Source organism: Amblyomma maculatum, chromosome 2, assembly GCF_055883805.1.
Source record: "Amblyomma maculatum isolate TAMU_Amacu chromosome 2, ASM5588380v1, whole genome shotgun sequence".
NCBI lineage: Eukaryota > Metazoa > Arthropoda > Arachnida > Ixodida > Ixodidae > Amblyomma > Amblyomma maculatum.
Window position 1 is genome coordinate 60840237 of NC_139345.1, and position 22937 is coordinate 60863173.

Genomic DNA, 22937 nt, shown 5'->3' on the forward strand with positions numbered 1-22937 from the left:
ACCTTGCCATTTTTCCTCTAGGACACACTACGTACGCATGCTTATAAACTCTGACGTCGGTCCAACAAAATGTTATAAAAAATAAACATTTCCCGGCGCTTCCTTATTATGAAAATTAACATTGCATTTTTATTCCCAGAACTTGCGAGAGCATTTAAATAAGCCAATGGGCTATCGTAGGACCAACTTTAATTCCACGAGATTGGTGTGCTTTGGGGTAACGTGCCACGCCACGTTGCCCTCTCAGTGCAGTCCATTCGCGGAGTCCAGTCCTAGCGAGTGCAGTAGTTGTCTTCTAATATGCTGCATATCCCCTTCATATGTGGCTAGAAAAGATGTACGAGCGGCCGAGGGCGCTAGATGCAGCAGCGTGCTATGAGAAGAAGACAAAGAGCCAATTCCAGCAGCGTGCACGTGCTGGAGCCCCGGGCCGTGCCTGATCAGTCGCCACGAGAGCTCGTTGTCGCTGGTCACGAGCTACGCTAGCTGCAGACCACCGCCCTCCGAAGCGTTCAGGACTGAGCTTGGAACGTTTCCGCCCTCGACGACCTGAGACATGGCTGCGGCGGCTACTGCGGCGCCCACGGCGGCTCCTCTGGCGGGCGCGGACTCCAACGCCGCGATGGACGTCGAGGTCCACTACGGGGACCTGCCACAGGAGATGATCAACGAACTTCGTGACGTGGCAACCAAGGCCATGAAGGAGTCCAAGGACTGGGCCGACATTGCCACCACCATCAAGACCGCCTTCGAGACCAAGTACGGGCCAACCTGGTTCTGCGTCGTGGGCAAAGACTTTGGCATCACGGGCACCTGCGAGATGAACCGCGGAGGCTTCGTCTCCATATCCGGAGTGGCTGTCGGAGTCTTCAAGTTCAAGTAACGAACTGCTGTCTTCGCCATTGCTGTCGCACTCGGGACTCTGCATTTCCACTAAAGCATCTGGACCTTGCGCATTCATGCGAACTAGTTGAAACAAAATTTACGGAGAAAGAGAACCCCATCGCTTCAGCCCACATATCTTGTCTTGTTTTTGCTTTCCTTCATGTTTGAGTCACTGATCATTTAACCACTTTAATTTCTAGGGCAGGAAGCGAGCCGGCTCCTCGCTGGCTCCTCGACAGCACGCGCGACTAAATGCGACTGTCCCGCGCGCAGTTTTTCGCAAATGGAAGCTTGGGCATTCCGACGCCAGGCGGATCTACGGTCACCGACGTTGCCGTTCAAAATGGCGGGCCAGGATCGTTTTGTTGTGTGTTCTGGCTGCTGAAAAAAAAACGACTCTTCAGGATGCGTTGGCTTGGATGCTATTGTTGCAAACTCCGCTAGTGCTTGCGTGAGTACCCCGCTGTGCCGATTCTTGTCAACCCAGCCAGTCATGTAAACGCGCCTTTTAATCGAGGGGTGCTCAGCGATGCCCGATTCCCCGCCGAGGGAGAGCTGTCTGTCAAGCCTTTTCTCTTACCCCGGACCTGCTTTGTATTTATTTTACTTTCTCCTATGACGGGAATTCGCATTAAGGCCAATTATAAATATCCCCGTAATATCGGTGTATTTTTGAATGACTTAGAGTATCGCTTGTGCTCCCGTTAAGCCGTCGGAAAGTTTATTCCTCCTCTTTGTCCCGTTCACTGCGGTGTCTTTGTCACAAGCACGAGTACCATTTTGCGGTCCAGCGGCCGACTTCACGGACGCTTCTTCGAGCATCGCAGCTCTGTCTGGCGCGTGTTTCGAGTGCATGCCTCAGATTTCATTTGATCCCCTTGCTCCGTGTGATAGCTGCTGAGCCGGTGCCAGCCACCCAAGGCCCCTTAAAGTTTTCGATGTTTTTGTTTTGTTTGCTTTCACGGTTGATCGTCTTCCGAATGGGCCGTCGGCTACCGCCCTCCAACCGCCTTGTGTTCTTTGCGGAAGGCAAAAAAAAAAATAATAAAAAATAAAAAAAAAGGAAATGAATAGCAACGCCTGCTGCGGGTCGGCCGCCTACAGTGTTCATTCTTCGTCTTTATCGTTTAATTACGGCGGCCGTGGTCACCCAAGGCGCTACTTGTGAGGAACGGCTGCGCGTTCGCTTGCGTTCCTTGGGGGGTCGCCGCAGTGGCGGCCTGTGCAGCACGCAGTTCGCATCCATTTTAACTTGCCTTCAGCCTTTCCTCAAAGTTTTACTTCTATTTTCTTCTCCGCCTTGTTTTTCACCGACGTTGCAGCACTGTTAACTTTCCTCATTGTAGTCGTCTACAGCGGTGCTGTGGTGCTTCCGCTGAGCGATTATAACGCGAGAGCCATCGCTTTTTGTTTCTGTTTTCCACTGATGGGCAATTAAAGCTTTAAATATTGCAAAGAAACGGGGAGGATGTAGTGGCAGAATTTTTTATTTCATAGTTTACAATTATACGCTGAAGTAGATCTGCATGCAGTCAGGTATACGAGATAGCTGTAAAAAAGCCTAATCACAAGAATTTCAGAACAGTGTTAAAGAAACCTTTTTCCACCCGATTGCTGCCTTTTTGGCATTAAACGATGATGAAGGAACGAAGGCAAGAGAACTGATGGAACGAGTAGTTACTGTATGTGCCATTATAAAGAGGGGGGATAAGAAGAAGTAGTTACTGCCTTTTGATGTTCGATGCCATTTTGTGTTGCAATTTAAACAGAGGGAAGCGGTACACACGTCGCTGTGTGTCGCAGAGAGCATGCGAACGGAGTAAACAATTGCGTTTATTGTCGAAGTATGTAAGTGCAGAAGACATTGCAGGTTTATCTTATAGGTCAGTGTTTATAGTTAAGGAATCGGCTTTTCAGCTGTGGTTGGGTTTATCTTTAGAATGATAGCAACCTACTTAAGACACTGTCAAATTGCCAGAATAATTTGCTATACATAAAATTGCAGCTATGCTGTTTGCTTAATTTCTAGTTCTATTTTTCATGCATTCTGATAAGTTCTTGCTGTTCCTCAGCATTGAAAAGTTAGAAAAGAGCATTGACTACATTTTGAAAACATTTTAATGGAATGAATGCCTTAAATAATGACTCTTTTAGTTCTTTTTCACCTGTGAGCTTATACTAACTTTAAAGCCCTGGAGCCTAGCACTGTAGGCCAAGCATTGTGAATTACCAGCCGAGTTCTCGGATGTCACATGCGGTTGGGGACAGGAACTTCAACTCATATATATTCTAAATTTCAGAATTGCTAGCTTCGTTTGAATTGCGCCTTGAAGTGCTGCTGCAGCTTCTTCAAATTCATGATTTTAAGTGATGACATTTGTGGGTGTGGGCAGCTTCACCTATAAAACAATATTAGCTTTAAAAATGAAAATTGAAATTCAAGACTATTTATGAAGGGCAATCTGCATTCCATTATATCGGCAGGGATCATAATTTTTGCTCAAATTTTGAGAGAAAAGCGTTGTTACTGCTTGCTTCATGTGTCGAGTGCTGAGGTATAATTTGTGAGCGTAATTGCTGATTGGTTTTCATTTTTCCTTTTTTTTTTTTTGCATTTTGTTTGCTAGTGCAGTATCTCATTGTCAATTACCTTAGGTCTTTAGTTCGAATATGTTTATTATCTAAAAACGTTCTCATTTATTTTTTTCTTCTTCATTACTTTTGCCACTGCTTGCTTGTTTGCATGGAGAGTTCAGGAGATGCTCTTTAACCTGCCTATAATTTCAGGTTGTTTTTTTTTCAACTTTGAATCTTTACTTTCATACGTCATCAATAACTGTTGCTTGTTGTCAGCCCAAGATAGCAGCAGTTCCTGTATTTTTGCTTTTTAATATGTGCAGTGTATCCTTAGCATATATTTTACCAGCAAATTTTTACTGGGCTTCATGTTACATCATGAATATGATCATTATTGCATTTGTAATCGAGTTAAAAAGTCAAACACGGTTCAAGTGTATTTGCATTGTTTCCAAAATGAGGATGTTTGTTTCGTGTGAAATATTGGAAGCAGCTGCTGAAGATGAGAATGAACTTTCTGTTGACACTAAAGAGAATGTTGTTTGTTTGTTGATTGGAGGTGAATTTATGAAGTCATATGTTAGATACGTTGGAGTTATATAGAATGGTATATGCATTTGTTGGAGGCTCATAAGCAACTAGTTAGGTGTTCTCAAGACATCATTGTCACCATTATGTCGTGTGCACCTTGAAATTGGGAAAAACTAACCATGCAGAATAATTTTGACTGTTTTACTTGTGCCAGGGCAGTGCAAGAGGTTGGCTGACCACAATTTGTGTTAGCAATGTTTGGCGAAACTGTTCAGTGCCCCCGGGATCTGTGCATTTATGTGGGGGAACTTTTTTTTTTTTTTTCATTTATGAAAGAAATCTTGTAAAATGTGTTACTTTATGTTGCTAGTTGATTCATGAGTATTGTCATTGCGATAATGCCAAATTTTTAGCAGTTGCTCTTGGAATATGAAAGTTGATGGACATGATTCAATTTTGTACGTGGAGACTTATGGCTCATACAGCTTATCTGACATTTTTGTGTGGCTCTAAAGGTCACATAGTGCTTGCAATGCAAAAGCTTTGCAAAGACTAGGAATTATTTTTGAATCTTGTAGAGGTGCCAAGCTGCTGCTCAAGGGCTTTCAGCTGGTGAGTTTCAAAAGGCAGTATTTTTTGGCCAGAATTGATCATTTTAAATGTAAAAAAAAAAAAAAAATAGAATGGTAGTAAACTGATTGTGGGGACATGCACTGAACCTTTAGAAGACACAAGGAGTTGCAGTAACATTGAATTTGGTAAATGGAATTTAGAACACATTGAGCATGTCTATAGCTATATAGTTGTCTTATTGCCAGAAAAGACTTTAGGTGTGTGTGGTCACACCCAAGAGGCAAGTCTGACGTCCTTGTATTGCATGTATCATCATTAATTAGCACTGTTGTTAATGTGTCTTTATTTGTAATGACACCTCTCGATGCATCATGTCCAGTGGGTGTCCAAGTAATGAATTACTAAGCTCGGAGCCAGGGCCACGGAAATTTCTTACTGCTTCCTTATTTAGGAGGAAATTGGTTTCTGGTTCACATCTCCAAAAATAGCGATGCTCTTGGTACTGTTTATTTGGAAAATTGGAACTATGAGCAGCGTACTGATGCAAAATATCAGTCTTCAGTTTGGTGCTAATAATAAAATGAGATTTATAGCTAGCCATTTGTGGTGGAGTTATAGTATGCTATAAAGACAACCCACTTGTTAATATTTCTTACTAGAATTGTGCTAATTCACCAAGAAAGCTATATATTGTAGGTGACAGTTCTGTTTACTAAACACCACTCTGCTTTCCTCTGTATGTTGCAACAAATGTTTAGTCTTTCAATACCAGAAGACTGAGAGGTATTTTTTGTGCTAAGCCTATTTTGTATAACATGAGTTGAGAAACGAAGCAATAGAAAAAGTGTTGGGCTAAGCTACTATGGGTATTATGCCCTCATTTCTAGGTTTGGATTTCTACTGTTAGGTACGACTGAAAGCAGCCTGGTTTCTAGTTATTTTCACTGAGAATCATTTTTCTGCTTCTATTTCTAGCAGTGTGATGATTTGAACTCTTCAGTTTTGCATTTATCATTTTGCACTCTGGCAAACTTAGCCATTTATTATTTTGACAGAAAAACGAAACCTTAAAGAAGTTATGACTCTGCTCAAAATACATTTAAGAAAAAAACAGATTCCAATGGAAGAAAAACAGAAAGCATGCATTATAGGGTCGTGACAGAGGTGTAGGCAATATTTTACCTGTCTGTTGATACCATATGAGCCATTCTTCATGATCGTTCGGTGCTTCCTTGCATAAATAATTACATGCATGGAATGACTGCGCCTTTTTATCGTGCATGTGACATCGCCCGAGCATATTTGCAAGGAAATGTGCTCCACGGGAAGCAGGCTTGGTACCATAGTATATGCAAATACTGTAAGGAACAAACGTATCCAGGATATGTCATCAGGAATTCGTCTTTAGACACTGTCTAGAGACCAGACTTATCTAGGCGAAAGTCGGACTTGCATGCTGGGATGCGAGCACTTCAGATTGAGATTAAAGTCAAGACTCGTGTGCTTAGCCGCGAGCTAGAGAATCGAAGTGATCGGCAAAGAATGTGGCACTTGCATGCCGAAATAGCTTTTCTTGTGCGCCGGAAGCCCTTGTTCCACACATCTTTTTGACAGTGTTTATTATTTCTTTCTCAGTCTTTCATTGGTCGGACAAAAAGCGTGAACAAAGCAAGTCCTTTATTTTTATTTTGTCAGTTCAGTGAACCTCTGCTTCTCCTTCATTTGTGCATTCATCAAACCACTGCACTTTGGATAGCTGGCAGTTTCTTGCTTAATAGCTAGTAAAAGGGCCTAACTGATGTAGCATTGTTTCATTACGTTTTAACAGTATTCTGGTGGTATGTGAAGCAGCGCATGGTAAATTTTCTTTCTTTTTTAGTTGATGCATTTTGCCTCTGAAGTGTTCATGGACTGAGCTTTCTTTAGAGAGGGATGAAATGTAATTAAATGGGAACCGTAATAAGGGGGGGGGGGGGGGGGGGGGGGGGGGCAACTGTGAAAATAATTTCATTTGATGATATTGATGGGCGCATGTACGCGCTGCAGGCTTGCTGCTCATGGAACTGTGTACATTTTTTTTTGTATACATTTGCCTGGGTTTTGCGGACCAGCCCAGTTTTTAACACTGACCCTATGCCTGACAGCATAAGTCTCTGTCATTGACTGCAGTAAGTTGCTTGTCTTGTGTGTGTGTTATAAAAATGTTAAATGCAAGGAAAAATATATATATATTTACCACTGTTCCATTTAGATATTAGTGATTTGGAAAATGGGCTTTTCCTCAGCCTTTGCAAAGGACACTAGTTTTGACGTTATGGGGGAACATCATGAAAATTCTTTTCCTTTTTGCGTTTCAGCAGATACTGATGGTTTATGTAGCTTTGTTAGCTGTTGGAAGAGGATGCGGCACATTTAATGCATTTTACGATTTATCTGTAAGAATGTGATTTGGATCGTTTCCATCTTTTGAGGCAACCTCACCTTATTTTCATTCTGGAGGTATTATGTCTGACTATAGACGATGTCCTTTGCATCTGTCATTGTGCTCTTTGAGCGCTAATTACATTGGCTGACGATAAAAATTGCTGTAAGAGCTTTGTGCAGGCATATCCTCAACTTTACATTTTCGTTGTGAGGAGCGTTGCTTTCTTCTTGCCAAGTGAACGTCACTTTTGAATTTTTTTCTTGGAACTCAAACATCCCGAAAGATTTTCAGAAAGGTCACATCAAGTGCGACGGGCATACCAGAGAGGTTAGGCCCATTGTGTTCACTTGTGAAGGAATAGGAGGCCACTATCATCAGGGATCTTTGTGCTATTTGCCCACGTGTCATTACGAAAATGCTCCATTGACTAGTTATGCGAGCTTACAGGTAACGTGCACTAGTTATACACTGTTTTATTTGTTATGCAGGTAGGATTAGGTAATCCCGACTAGTACTGTTTTCATGGCTAGCATAGAGGTCAGTAGTATTCCTCGGTCGTCAAGCCACGCCTACTTAGGTGGTCATGTAATTGCTCTTTCTTGTGTCACAATATTCCTGTAAATTTTGTCAAAATTTATTTTCAGCCATTGCATAGAGATTCTGATACTCATTACCTGTGGTAAGGGCAAGGTTGAACCTTTCATTATGACTGAAGGCTTAAGTTGCGCAGTATATATATTTTTTTGATGGTTCCTAGCTGAACAGCTTCAAGTTACAAACAGGATAAATGCATTAATATATTGTTTGGAGTCACTAGATAGGGTTGTTTTTCAAAGCCAGGACTTATTTGATTTCTGTGCGTAGCTCTCTTGCTCTTTTGTAGCTTGAAAATGGCATAATACATGGCTGTGTAAATGCTTTTAACATTGCATTGTAAGGACTGACCGAGAGTCCTCGAGTTGCTTGAATAGCAGCAAATAAAAGCTGTTCCAGGGCCGCTTCCTTCCAGAGTGTTCACTATATTTACAAGTCCTGTTGCACATCCTGGTAATGTGTGTTGTTTGTGCGGAGGTGGAAGTTCTAGCAGGGTACACTAAATGTACATGTGAATTAACTTAGTGCTGCACTGAGAGTGCCGTCTTATGTTTTGCTTATTGCTTAAGGAGCAGCTGCCAACTTCACCTTCCCTTTAACACATTGTTATGTGTTGTAAACATTGCCATATTGGGATACTACTCAAGAAAAAAATGCACCTTTAGCCCCTTCAAAAGACCCTCCTGCAGCCAGTGGCATCGACCTACTCTCGGAAATAGTCCCTTTGGGCCTGCTAGTAGGACAGTATATAAAAACAGAATGTTAGAGAACAGGAAGCAATATGTACGGAAAGTGAAACACAATTGCTGCAAGTGTCTGTAAGGGACTGTACAAAAGCAAAATAATTATTGTAGTATTACTTGCACAAGAAGGTCCAATGTCTAAATATAATTTTTATTTCCCTTGCAGTTTTAATGTTTACCTGTGTAGTTTTGGGGTATTCCTGTTTCTACTTGAGGGGCACCCTTTCTTTGAAGCGAATAAATTTAATTAAATGCTTTAATCCTTGATACTAAACTCCTGTAATGAAAACAGAAATGCATCGCTGCTCAAAGTTAGCATTATTGTTACCTGCTACAAAGTCAAAGTGTGCTCCAAAGTGTTAATGGATATTTCCACTTGTGTGATTGGCTACTTCTAGGCGTTGCAAGCTGGTTTTTTAACTTCATTAACTCGGGATATGAATACTGACAAAATCCAAGAATTTTTCAACAAGAAATCTTTCTTGATTTTTTGTGAAATGTATAGTAGCTGATTTTTGATGTTTGGCTCCAAAAAGTGAAATTGTAAGTGTGGGCTTTCAGCACCTGCAACATTTTTAGTGTTTTTAAAGATGTGGTCTTCTCAAATTATGATTAAAAAAACTCTTACCATTGTACAAACATTGTGAAGCTGTTTACATTGCAACTCTTCTTTTATGGCCATGATGAAGCAGTCTAATTTTCCTTGCTTTATATGGTGTTTCTCTTCAAGTTCATTTATACATTATCATTTTCGAAGTGAAAAAAAAAAAAGCCAGAGAGCATAGAGTGCATGCATCTTAAGCCGTATGCAAACTGTGCACTTTCTACGGTGGCAGTACAGACTTGACAGATTGGCCTTGATTTAAACCTGAAGCAGTGCACCTGACAACAGAACACTTTTTACATTTATTTTTTTTTTCCTTTGGACCATCACTTCATTTGGTTTTGTTCATTTACATAGGCAATACCGGTTTCCAGCAATTATGCCTCCACATTTTTTATGGCTATGGACCTTTGTTATACAGTATGTGGGCTTATAAATAGATGTGAGCGTATACATCTCCCAGTCTTTGTTTTTCTCTCTTTAAGCAGTCTTGTTACCATGCTGCTTTGGGTTGCTGAGAGAAGACTGGGAAGTGCTTTGTTAAAGTGAGCTAGAACAGGGAAGTGCACTCAGCCAGTGCAGTACATTGTGATGACACCACCTGTCTCAGTAGATTCTAGCAGCAAGGCGCCGCCGCCTTCAATATAGCAGTGCGTGTTGGAGAAGCTGTGCCGCGCTGCAGTTTCCCTTTGCCTGCCTTTTGCCCTTCTTTTTGGGATGTTAATTTTCTGCAAACTCTGTATTTTCGGCATTCTGAGAGCTTTGTTTTGCAGTGGGAATATGACCCGACAAATTGTGACCTTTGCTACGAAGATGCCACCCTGACGACAAAACCACTGTTTTGCACCAGGCTGCTGGACAGGCTATGCATACGTGAAAGGCAGTACGAAGCTGTCTCTCTCTGCCGTTCCGGAAGATCGGCTTTCAGAAAACAATGGGAGAGGATATAAATCCTCTCCAGTGGATATAAATATATGATGACCTTTAAAACCACGACTCCTTAGGAAATTTATTTGGTATTATCCGACAAGCAGTGATTGCCCCACTCCAACCTAGTTTTTAATCGTTATTTGCTGTCTTTCATGTATGGTCTTGTGAAAACAATAAGGCAAGGGAACTGCAAGCAGGGCGATCTAGCTTCATTGCTAGGTACAGAGGCCTGTGCTGACACACTGCCACATCAAGGAAGCACTAAGCCAGTCACTAGCGCAAACACTGATTAACCAGTTACTGCACTGGCATTTGTTGACCACAGCCAGCATATAGCTAGAAGCGATTCTAGGCTGAAAATAAATTGCAAAGCTTGTACAAGCCTGCTAACTGTGGCATTGCAAAGCGAAAGCTTTCAGCTTACTCTCTTTACAAGCGTCAATGCCTAATGTCTCTCAGCTAGCATTATCAGCTTTTATATTACGGCAGGGTTGCACTTTTTTGTCAAGGAAGAAATGCTGAAGAATTAGGAAAGTGAGAAGAGGCTAAACATTCAAAGTTGAGTCGCTGTTCATGAACCAGAGTTGCCCTAAAACTGCTGGTTTTCACGTTCCTAGAACTCCTGAATGTAGTCTCCTTTCCTTCCAGTCGGTCTCATAGCGCACATAACACCACCATGCAAACGAATAGCTAGTTCATTGTGCACTTATTTGAGTAACTTAATTAACTGCTAGGAGTGGATGGTGTGCAGCTGCAAGCTTTTAAGATGTGTTAATAATGACTTGTGGCCAATTTTAAGTGCCTTTGTTTCAGAAATAGCGTTGGCAGTAATTTCACAATCCAGAAGATGCGTGACAAACTAGTCCTGACAGCTGCAGCCGAAGGAATACTGAAAAAAGGATAAAGCTTCACATGTTACCCGCGCAAAGCTATGTATCCCTATACGCATCAGATCATCGCAGCCGTTAATCATAATCCTCCGAAAACGTGGCTGTTGGGCGCCGCAGTCATTTTTATACATGCATGGATCCACTTTTCCGGACTAACTTGCGCCAGTTACACTAAAGGACACGCGTTTGCAGTTTTAACAGTCTGACACCTCAGTTCGTTTTGTAGTACCAGTGGCAGCACAATTAATATATCCGATGTCTGTTACCTTTCCCTTTCAAATCTAGGAAATGTGGATGGAGGCGGCATGTTTTTCCAAAGTGAGAAGGCCACAATCGCAGGAACACAGCCGCCCGACCAGAAAAATGTTGTATTGAAGTTGTCGGTAGCGCCACCTTGTGCAAGTAACATTGCATTGCGCCAGGAAAGGAGCCCCTGCGAGCCCATTACCGTATTCTAGCTCACTGTAGCTTTGTGAAACCTTAAGACTACGTCTTGGAACCACAGTACAACGTACCACACAGCCATGGTTCTGAAGGGAATTTTTCGAACCTGATGGTCAGTCGCAAGACAGCAGGTGTGTCAGTAGGCGGAAATCAGTCTTTCAGAAATATGCATCCCAAGTGGTTTGCTCTAAAAGTCAGGTACCGATCCTCTAGCACCTTTAAGCTCATAGGAAACGAGAATGAGAATTCCTCTCGCTTTCAAAAAGTTTGCAACATTAGTGGTGCAAGACAAGCTTCGCTGCATGACCTGGAAGCTAACCCACCGAGCTGCTCATTTTGGCGAGGGCTGCCCATGTGAACAGAGCCTTCTCCAATGTGCTGAGAGAGAATGAGTTTATGTATTTAACGCAGGGATTGCCCTGAACTGGAAAGCCGTAATTAAAATGTAAGATTGTGTGTTTCTGTTTTTGTTATATACTGTGATTGCCGTGATCATTCATATTAGTTGGATTAAGGAATAAATATACATATTACAAAACTGTTATTTCCAATGTGCTTAAGGGCAGAGTGTCAGCTGTCAGAAATGCAGAAAAAGGTGAATTCAGGTGTAAACTACCCCTAATGATGGAAAAACCAAATATATGTCTTCGTATGTGATTTACTCTTGGTACATGCATATTTGTCTCAATGTTATCATCCTTAAGCATTCAGAAGTGAGTTAAATTTATAATTTATTCATGCCCTAATGAACCTCTTCTCATATACTTTTTCTTTTACATTTTACAATGAAGGACATTTGTGGTGAAATCCCAGAATGTCAGTATCCTCAGTTGAGCGTTTTCAGTGTCTGGGCGTTACTCGGTTTAGGTGGCGTTTCACCTTATATTTGCGAGTTCCTGAACAGCGTGATGCATCAGATGCTTGTCTGCTTTGTAACTCTCATGAGGCTGTGAACCTCTCTATAAACCTGCCTCAATGCTCAGCTGCAAGTAGTTCTGCACAACTACAGCTGTTCGTTTGTGTCTCACTGCTTGACACTTGCATGAATGCATGTGGCAGTTCAGGTACGCAGACATTATGGGACTCTGTTCGCCACATATTCTGAAAGGGGGTGCATGAGTGTTCCTTACAGCTCATTACTTGTGGGATGTCTTATTCTTGTAGAAAAATGAGTGAAGGTAGTGTTCTACATTGAAGCCAGCTGGCTTTGTTGCTTTGCAGATCATTTTGCGTGACACCTGTTTGCAAGTGCTGGCAGTTCGTTGAATCAGTTGATGACATGACACCATGCACGTGGACTTCCTTGTTGCTGTTGTCCTTGGGATGGCTGTTGTCATTTGTATGCGTCATTTGCTGTTCCAAAGTGACAGCGTAGGCTCATACTACTGTGTTGCAGAGGCGGGATGCGTAGCTGGTTGAGTGGCGCCCAATGAAAGACCCTCCCCCGGGGGCCTGCTGTGCGTCGTCGGCGGTGGATGGCCAGCCGGGCGGTGGCCACCAGGGGGCCTTGACCGGGGCGGCAGCGCCCTCTGGCGGCGGCTTCGATGACGACTACAACGAGTGGGAGTTGGGCATCGGGGACCTCATCATCGACCTGGACGCTGACATAGAGAAGAGCAACGACCCCATGGCCTCCTCCTCGGCCGCGGCCTCCCCGCCCGTCGAGCACCAGGTAGGTGAGCCTTTCTCTAGGGCAAGCCATTCAGCTGCCTTCTGGGAAAAGCAGTGGTCTGCCTCTTTTCTGTTCAGTTGGCGCTTCTTTCCTGAGGGCTGTGTGAGCAAGCTCACATCCACCGCACCTCATGTGAATGAGGCAATGGTAGATAATGCCTATATGCTTGCCTATTGCAAGGTGTAGATTAACCAGCTCCCTCTACTTTGTGTAGCATTTCCCAAAAGGTGAGTACAAACAGCCAGTGCATATTCAAGTTTGTGGCAGAGACAAGGCAAGGCAGAAAGGTGCATTTGTGAAGCAAGGCTGTCTAAAACCAGACTATGCAGCCCATCTAGCCTAGCCTGTGGCCTAGTCTCCTGCCCATTGCACAATCTCCTTTGTCCCAGGCAACCGTGGACAAGGGTCTTAAGATGAAGATCAAGCGCAAGAACCTGGCCAAGCACGAGATAGTGAAGGCGCAAGACACTGGTGCATCACCACCACCTCTGGCATCACTGCCAAGCACTAAGCACTCATCATCATCCGTGTCGTCGTCATCGTCGTCGTCCAAAAGCAGCAGCCGCAGTGGATCTCACAAGAAAAAGCGGATTGAGAACGGGGCCTCACCCCCACGCCTCCAGTGTTCCTTGGGAGCGCCCCTTCCTCCCCCTGCTCCTCCTCCTCCTTCTTTGTCCCCACCCCCTCCCCCTGCTGTTCCCCTACCTCAGGCACCCCCTGCTGCCGCTGTGCCCCTTGTCCCCATGGAGCAGACAGCTGCCAACGGCGTGCCTGCTTCGCCTTCGGAGGAGAACAGTGTCCTTCCCTCCACAGCCGCCCTGCCAGTACCGGAGGAAGCTGCTGCTGATGCAACAAAACGAGTCACGAAGGTTTGGTTTCCGCCATGGCAATTCCTTCTGGGGTTTGCTAAGGTTATTGCAATAAGCTGGCTTTGGTTAAAGAGCCACTATCCACCCTCCGGTCAAAAATATTTTTTTCCCCGGTGACTGTGAGTCTTCGCCCCCAGAACGCAAGACCGCAAAATGTTTTTGAAAAGAGTAATTAATAACGCAGTTACAGCCACCGCAATCACCCGATTCTGTCATGTTTCTCTCCTCTCGTTACCTCGCAAAGGTTTTTCGCTCTCCTGATCGGTCGCCTATCCTCCGCAAGCCAAATTCCTTCCTCCTCCACGTTTGGCAGGAGGTTGGGCGTGGTACTCTGGTGTGCGAAAAAAAAAAAAAAACAGGCGAGGGATTGCGAGCCGCTGCATTCAGTCCGACCGTGGCGAGAGAAAAGCACGCAGCGAGCGGTGGACACAATTAGTGGTGTACGCCCATCCTTCACCCGTCAGTCAGCGAGACGGACCAATGGATGTCATTTGCTAGTCCAACGTCAGCCTAGCATTTTGCACAGACTATCTCCGGTACCTAATCGAAGCACTGGGCTCCTTTGCTTAAAAGGTGGCCCTTTAAGTAAAATTTTGGAATAGCTGCCGCTGCTACACTTGCCACATATTTTTTCGTGGGAAAATTGACGAGGGTTTCATGGCCGCCAAGAGCAGGGAGAGGGGACACGTTGACTGAATGGGTGTTGAGATGAGTTTCGTACAGCCTTGTGCTATCGGATCAAGCTAAACACGAAGAGTAATAGGTTTCAAGCGCCAGAGCCGGCAAAATCTGCGATAATTACAGAGGGATCTTTGTTTTTCCCACTTATTCGCGGCTGACAGTTTAGATTGGCCACCCTTTGATTGCGGGCACTGGAGAGCGCAAGCTATGGTAGGTCATTCTCTTAAAGGGACACTAAAGAGAAAAATAAAGCAGGCTTGCATCAATAGAATGCCAGTTCCTGGTTAAAAAAAAGCCACTCTTACTGAAAACAGAGCTGTTATAAGGTAGTAAGGAGGAAGAACAGGAATACAGGTATCGCCGCCACAGCCGAAACGGCCGAGGCTTGCAACTACAAATCACGTGACGCGCTAGGGATCCTGGAGGCTGACAAATGCAAATTACGTTGACCGTTTGAATGCGATAGTCGGTTTTGTCTCGAATATGATAACAGACGAAATGAGTATATTTTTATATTATACTCACGAGTATGAGTATACGAAATACGAGCTCGGAGCAGCAGATGCGCCTACCCTAAGTGCGTATCGAATGAGGATCATGACTCTGCATGCACCTGCTAAGTATTCTCCTCTCCCCACGCGCCAGCAATCACGGAGTCTCCTCTCGCGTCATAGTGTGCGTCATCCTACCCTACTACGTATTAGGAAAAACCGGTTCGAATTCGACTGGCGGGAACAAAAAAAAAACCTGAACTTCTAATCGCAATATCTCGGCATTAATTTGATTTTTTGCTGCTGGATATGCGGTGATAATGTCACCAAATGCCATTTATTAGATTTTGATAGCATATTTGGGTGTCTTAGTGTCCCTTTAAGAACAATACGGGGTGACTCACACAGACATACAACAATGCCGGCTAGTGATGAACTGTTAAGAAATAAAGGACATAAGACTCACCAGCAAGGTTACAAATGTGTGTTGGCCCACGGTAGGACAGGGGAGACTCTGAAGCCAGATGGGGTGAGCTCGTGGGATGTGTTTCCGTGAGGATTTGTTCTGGGATAGAGTGGAGCCGTGCTGAAACGTTCGAATGCTATGACTTCCTTGAGATGTATGGAAACCTGCTCTCCCTAGCTCTGCCGTGCGCTCCGGTTATGCCATTGACGAAAATGGTTAGGTGGTTAGGCTAACTAAGGAAGCCATGCTTAAAAGGGAAGCTGAATTTAATGGGATGGAGCCTTAGCAGAGTGTCTAAAGAAATGTTACCTGCTACTAATGTAAACGATCGTTTGCAAGAGATTCACTTCTGAGTAGTGTCGCGGTCCTAGGCACATCAGAATTCATCTCCACCTGTCTGACTTTGCAAACAAAAAAACAGAATATACCTGAAAAATTATTTGTTCTCACACAATTGCTAGCTCTCAAAGATTCGTTCTAGATTGTAACTACCTGTCGTTTATTTTAAAATTAATCTGCTATTAGCACAGAGTGCACCTGCATTTATAAGCCCTCTCAATGGCTAATGTATGGCTGTCTGGGCCTAGGTGAAGACAAGGCAGAATGCAGTTTTGCTAGAGGCGTGAGAACCTAATGAATTTTGGAGACGCCAAATTTGCAAACAACTATCCGTACAAAGAACTGTCAGCATAACTACAGCAAGCAAGAACTTGTGTTTGCCAATGCTTATCGTGCTGGGTGTTTACATAAATTCAATAGCGTTGCGTCGAGTTGCCTTTTCGGGCTGAAATTTTCCTGTTGGGCTCATATAAATGCTTGCGTATCGGGCTTGACACTCATCGCGTTGGACTGAGTCAGCCCAACATCAGTAGACCTACCAGTCGTTATTCTCAGGTGGCAATCAGCCTCTTTCACATTCGGGAGTAGAATTGCACAAAGATGAGAACAAGAGCCAGTTTGCTTCTGGCATGCTATCTCCAAGGGTGCACATCGACTTGTTCACTCGCCAAGACAGAGTTCATGCAAATGCGCAGTCATTTGAGTCTAGGGGACCTAGGGGACCTAGGGGACCTTGTACGGCCTGACACCTGACTTGACCAGCTGCTGTTGGGTGCATGTAAACAAAGCTATAGCACAATGAGAAAACACTGTACTTGAATAATTGAATACTTGAAGATGGGGTTGCAGTGCTAAATAATAGACTTCACGCGATTGAGTTATTGTCCTGGCAACCTTGAGCGCTCAAGCCACTGACAAGTTTAATGTAGGTGTTTAAAATAAAGCAGAGAAGTGATTTTTTTTTTACTCGTAGCGATTCATTATTTTGTATTGTTTTACATATTCAAAGTATTTATTTCAATATATTTATTTTTCTGGACAGAATGCTTGGAGACCTCTTGCAATAGAGGATGGGAAGCTGGCAATAGACAGACAGTTTGATGGGAGGGGAATTAAATGGTCCGTGACTGGCGCTAATCTGAAATCTGCGACTAGTGTTTATTTTCACCGTAACACAGAGTTACAATGAAAGAACATTGTAATCACAGTCTTGCTAGCCCTGAAAGCACACATACTGCTATCTGTTGTGTGCTACATAAAGGAATTTGGGGATACCATACCACAAATATAGTGTGGAAAATTAAAACGGGGATTTTTGATGGACGAGCGTGTTATGGCCGCATTCGGTGGTAACCGCTCAACATGTTGCATTGTTTAGCGTTGCAGCCTATAACTCACTGCTTCACAAAGTTTGCAACAGGTGGCGCCACTTGTGTGAGGAATGGTAGCAGTTCACTTTGCATTATGGTAAATTTTTCCCCATCAACTTCATCTCATTCAGCCAGCTACTTGTTGGCTCATTTGTGGCTTTGTGGTTGAACTGAACCTTGTGGGTACATTGACATCCTTGCAGGCGGAGTGCCCAGACAGTCCTGCAAAGGTTGTGGCGGCAAGTACCAGTGTAGAGCGAAAGGACAGTGGCGTGCTGTGCACGTCGGTAGGCACCATCACAGAGCCCGATTGTCTAGGACCTTGTGAGCCAGGCACCAGTGTCACCCTCGAAGGCATTGTCTGGCAGGAGACGGAGGGTGGTAAGCTCATTCTCTTCTAATGCCACTTACAGGGAGCGCCGCTTGCTATAAGTGTGCTCTAACAAAGCACACGGTACAAGTGGAATGTCACTTGCAGAATAACGCATTCCGGTTGGAGGGTGCTTACTGAACAGACTCCGCTGGCCAAACATGTAGAATTGCTGGCAGCAATTTCAGGGGCATAAAATGCAGTATATAAAAAAGGCACAAGTTTAATTTGTCTCGTGCAACATTTCTTTTTACTTTTTTATACAAATCAGTGAAACAGAAGACCAGAGAAACGAGGTCATATGCAATGCCGACATGTTGTTTGTTGTCAGGATAGTGGATAGGCATGGAACTGTTTTCATTGGTTTTTTTCTTGCAGTACCTTAACAGCATAAACCATTTATTTTATTTTTTTTTTCGATAAAAAATGCCCAAGTTTGTTCTTAATTTTGTTAATAAATTTTCAGAAGTCTTCACTTTATTTAAGTTTTCAGGAATCCTACTCTGTCTGTCGGTCTGTCTATTTTATCTGTCGCCATTTTGATAGTATGAGCAAACCTTTGCTTCAGTGTTGAGCACCACATAGCCTAAACTATCTTGCGAGGGGCCGAAATGAACTTCCCTTGCTGCAAATAGTGTTCTGCAGCCGAGAACATGACACTTTGTTTCTGTATCTTTGGAGCCCTCTAATTTACGAAAATAACAGAAATTGCTCTAAAACCTAGTGAATTTATGTCCGATGCACCAAAAAGTGCATCTATGTCTAGTTATTTTCATTGCCTTTAGATCTGAAGCTGTTTCTAAAACAAAAAGGTGTTGGTGGTGAAAACATTTAATATATATATATACAGTTGAGCCCGCTTATAACGAACCTGAGCGACATGTGGAATTCGTTCGTTGTATCCAGAAGTTTGTGATATGTGGGCCGCTCGCAAAAAAATTGACATCAATGAAAAAAAAATAAAAATATTCAGAAATAAAGTCGGTGATCGTTGTCTGCCTCAAGCGCGCATCCGATGACGGCGGTTTCAAGCTTGTTCAAAGCTGAGATGTGTTCGTCCCCCAAGGCCTTAAAATATACAAAATTTTCAAGTTCCTTAATATGGTTCACTGCTGTGCTCGCACTAATGGGCGCTGGCTCCAATGGCTTGCTGGCGTCGTCGCCCGATGCTTCGGCGTCGCTTAATGTCCGCACTTCTCGGATGGCCGTCTCATAGCAAAAAGACTCTGCGACTTAGCGTTGTCCGCATCAACAAAATCTTGCCAATCGATATCGCGACCGGCCAGGTCAGTGTCAACAATGCGTCGCCACAAGTCGTCATCAAGCTGGCTTTGTTCAATGTCTTCAATGCCCGCTTCAGTTGCATTGGCGAAGTAGGCCTTGCGAAAACAATTCCGGATGGAATCGAGTGTCACTTCATCCACGTTGCTTTGACCATTTCCACCGCCGAGTACAGCGAGATCTGGAGAGGCACATTGGCAGCAGGACGATCAACTGCAATCAGCTTAAACGGCCGTATTATGCCCATGTCCAGCGATTGGGCTTTTGATGTCACGCTTGGGGGCAGAAAAAGCAGCTCGACTGCTGTCAATGGAGCCTGCACATGGTGGGCAGTACAGTTGTCAAGAATGAGAACTTTGCTCCCTTTCTTTACCATGCTGCTGTCAAAATCGATGAGCCATTCCGTAAACAACTCGCTTTGAGTTGTGTCTGTACCGCAACAGGTACATAAGTGCGGAAGCAACGTGGCCTCTTTGACTTGCCGATGACAAATGGCAAGCACTGATCGCTTCCATCCATATTCGTGCAGAGCAGTATAGTTATCCGCACTTTGCTGTGCTTACCGCCAGCACATTTGTCGCCCTTCATAACCTGCGTTTTGCCAGGCAGCATTTGGTAGAGTAGGGCAGCTTCATCGGCGTTATAGACGTCCCTTTCAGCATACCTTGATACATAAGCCAAATTTGTTGACAGCCACACACTGACGTCTTCGTCATTTACTGCTGCCGATTCGCCATTGATGCACTTGAAAATTATCCCGTGGGGGAGCTTGAAGCAATGGAGCCAGCCCTGGGAAGTCCAGGAGGAATGGAGGAATGCAAGGTCGTTTGCCTTGGACAACATCAGCGGCCCACTGATAGGCACATTGCGTGCCCGAGCGTCAAGAAACCACTTAAGGAGTGCTTCTTTAACCCTCTGCGTATTTGGCCTTCCGTAGGCGCTTTCTCGTCGCGGAGTCCGTGGCAGCACACTTGTAGATTTTATCTTTCTCTTTCAGTATTGTGAATATTGCCGACTTTGACAAACCGTACTTTTTAACCAGTTCGTGATTCTTTGTGCCTTGAGAAAGATTTTTGAATACTAGAAGTTTTGTGCCCAAGTTCAAAGCTTTACGCTTCACTGTCGAAGTAGATGCTGGCGAGCCCGCCATCTTGAATATAGGCTTCACACCACTAGGAAACAACGCACCAGCACAACCGCAAGCAAGAGAGACAAGTAAATGACTACACACTGCGCCACCGTCAGTCATGTGAGACGCGGGAATAGAGGGAAGGGGTGAGGGGGATTTGTCGATCGATAGCAAACTTGACCGTTGCTCCGACGTTCTCGTGGTTCCATGGCAAATGAGATGTTGCCCTCGGTCCTTTCCCTCGACCTGCGTGTTCACGTGGCTCACATGTGCTAGGATTGCCTAGGGAGGCTCTCTATGCTTGACTAGCTTCCTTTTTTTTCATTTCGGCACTTTCTTTGCCGTGTCACCGCTCTAGATGCGGAGATATTCTTCCTTTACTAGCAAACCGTCAAAAATTTGTGTTTTGACAAAAGGCGAAAAAATGTACAGAGATGGGATTTATTCAGCTCGTTTGTGCCATATAAGGTTGAAATAATGGCCCAGGGAGTGAATAAATTAGTTGTTAGGTAGAAGATAGGCTGTAGGTTTTCAAAATGTCATTTAAAAAAAATCTCTTCCCCCCCCCCCCCCCCCCCCCCCCCCTTCCCCCCGCCTCCGCTATTTTCAGCCCATCAAGGGGGCTGGTGATGGGTATTGTGTGCAAGTTTTCTTGGGGTACCTTTGAATTTGGCTCAGGTGTCTTTTCTCGCTTGTGAGTCTCTTGAGACGTCTCTTGTGAAGCACTGAAATTATGTTAATGTCTGCTTAGGCCACTGAAACCTTGCCGAACAGGGAGAGCAGCTTGCAAGACCATTCTTTGGTGCAGGTGTGCTGGTGGTGAACGTGACATGGCGAGGCAAGACTTACGTGGGCACCCTGCTGGATTGCACGCGGCACGACTGGGCCCCTCCACGGTTTTGTGAGTCTCCCACTAGCGACTTGGATGCTAAGGGTGGCCTCCCCAAAGGGGGACGTCCCAAGAGGGCTCGGGGTGACGCCGAAGCCTCGGCCCGCGCAGCTCCTGTCCAGGGAAAGCTTCGCAACGGGAAGGGCCGGCGATTCGCAGTCCCCTGCAGTCCTGCCAAAAATGAGGGCCGCCGCCGAAACAAGCCTCCTGAGCTGGAGCTCAGTCCCCCCGACAAGAAGCGGGCGCGGGCCCGCAGCACTCCCACTCCCGAGGCTCCCTGCTCCCCAGCCCTCATCCTCTGCCCGGAGCCCAACTGTGGCAAGAAGTACAAACACATTAATGGCCTGCGCTACCACCAAAGTCATGCACATGGCTGTGGGGATGCAAAGGGGGGTGAGGAGGAGACTTCGGACGGCGGAGAAGAAGGCAGCCGGCCTCCCAGCCCAGACTTGCCGCCACAGGCTGAGGAGGCCCCAGCAACGCCAGTGGCAGCTCCAACACCACCAGCGGCGGCAGCAGCAGCAGCAGCAGCAGCAACGGCAGTGGTGGCTGCTACAGCGGCAGCGCCTTCCCCTGCACCCCCCTTGCCTCCCAGTTCTCCTGTGTCCGTTACTGTCAGCATCCCCACTTCACAAGTGTTTTCATTTGTGCCAGCAGGTGCACCGCGAGCTTCCACTCCCCCGCGCCCTTCTGTTGTGTGTGGTCCCGCACTCCCGTGTTCCCCCGAGTCTCCCCATGCGAGTGTGGCACCTCCCAGTCCAGCTAAGGCACTCCCAGCGATTACAGAAACGCCTCCTCCTCAGTCTGATCCCAACCGGCCCCACAAGCGGCCTCACAAGAAGAACAAGAGCCGCAAATTGGAAGGCAATGGCTCGGTGGTTTTGCAGGATGAAGCAGCGCCTGAAGGGGCCCCGCCTTCCCTCGCAGAGTCGGGGCCTCCGCAGGAGCAGGCACCACCACATCTTGAAGAGAGTGTTCAAAGTCCAGCATATTCAGACATTTCCGATGATGCTGCGCCTTTGCTTGAGGCAGCGAAAGACAAGGAGCCCCCGCGTACATCTTCTGAACTGTATGGTGTGTACCCTTACTTTGGGCAGCCCCCATACCTCCTTCCCGGGGTGCAGGCACCCGAGGGAAAGCCCGTGTCCATAGCTGGACCAGGATCTTCGGTTGAGGAAGACTCCAAGAAAGACTCCAGTGGCCGGGACAAAGCAACCAAGGAAGCTGGCACTTCTCGTCCCCAGGAAGGGAAAAAGCCAGAGACTGATTTTCCCCAATTTCCTCCATATTCCCTTTGTGCTGCGAGCCCTTTTGTTCAGGGCGCTCCTGGATTCACCTATGATCCTTATCATGTACATTTGGTGGAACCAACTTTCAAGGAGGACAAAACAGCTGCTGCTTCTAGCAAAGAACCTCCTATAGAGAAAGCCCCGCCACCGGAGAAGGCTCCCCCTCCTCCGAGACCACCCCTGAACCCACGTCGGTCATCTCCAGAACCGCCTCCTGCATTAACCAAGGACCAGCTAGAGTGCAAGGAGGAAGCCAAGCCAGAGCCCAAGTTCAGCCCTTACGATTCGCTGTACGAACGGCGTTTCCTCTACATTTCGCCTGAGCAGGCAGCCCCTCCACCTGCCCCTCCTGCTGAGGTGGTGCCTAAGGAGGTCGTGCATCCTCCCAAGAGTGTGGTGCCGCACAAGTCATCACGTGCTCCGAAGGAACACAAGGAGAAGGAAACAGGAGGTCAGAAACCCACGATGGAGACGACAGGGCCACCCCCGCCAGCCAACTATGCCTACCTGCACCCTGGTTACCTGCCCTCACACTTCTCTCCACACATGGCCTTCGAGTCGGTCTACCGGGGCCTGCCTCCACCATACGGTGCATCTCCATACCTGCGCTTCCATGTGCCTCCCCCTGAGGTACCTCCACAGGCACCGGGGCCCCCTGTAGCACCACCACAGGGACCGCCCAAGGCACTTGACCTCCTGCATCAGGTGTCCCAGCACTATGGGTATGTTACCCACACCCCTTGTTCCTGTGCTGCACTGCTTTCATTAAAAGGCTCTCCATTGCAGCTTTCTTATAGTGAATTTCCGAAAACAGTTCAGTAAACATACAGAGGACAATGGAAGGCAAAAGAGGAAAGCTTTGAGCACGCTGGATCCAGCCTTGTGTTTTTTACTT

At 45.6% G+C, this 22937-nt stretch overlaps 2 protein-coding genes across 4 annotated transcripts in view; both read left to right on the forward strand.

Moving 5' to 3' along the window:
• The first annotated feature begins 526 nt into the window (after nt 1-526).
• On the forward strand, nt 527-980 carry LOC146198779 (dynein light chain LC6, flagellar outer arm-like). Its single transcript, XM_084592647.1, has one exon. It carries the CDS (start codon nt 557-559, stop codon nt 881-883), a length of 327 nt encoding a protein of 108 aa, XP_084448773.1. The 5' UTR covers nt 527-556; the 3' UTR covers nt 884-980.
• Nucleotides 981-1218: 238 nt separating this feature from the next.
• LOC146198780 (uncharacterized) overlaps nt 1219-22937 on the forward strand; it is a 39463-nt gene continuing 17744 nt past the window's right edge. For 2 of the 3 annotated variants that reach the window (XM_084594269.1, XM_084594268.1), the window contains exons 1-5: nt 1219-1336; nt 12593-12868; nt 13258-13737; nt 17288-17465; nt 20673-22764. In XM_084594269.1, the coding sequence (XP_084450395.1) occupies nt 12626-12868; nt 13258-13737; nt 17288-17465; nt 20673-22764 (2993 nt within the window). In that variant the 5' untranslated portion in view covers nt 1219-1336; nt 12593-12625. The remainder of the gene's footprint in view (nt 1337-12592; nt 12869-13257; nt 13738-17287; nt 17466-20672; nt 22765-22937) is intronic. The other variant, XM_084594270.1, reaches the window with a different exon arrangement.

Coding starts and splice junctions, on each gene's coding strand:
- LOC146198779 (XM_084592647.1), top strand. CDS start 557: ATGGCTGCGGCGGCTACTGCGGCGCCCACGGCGGCTCCTCTGGCGGGC.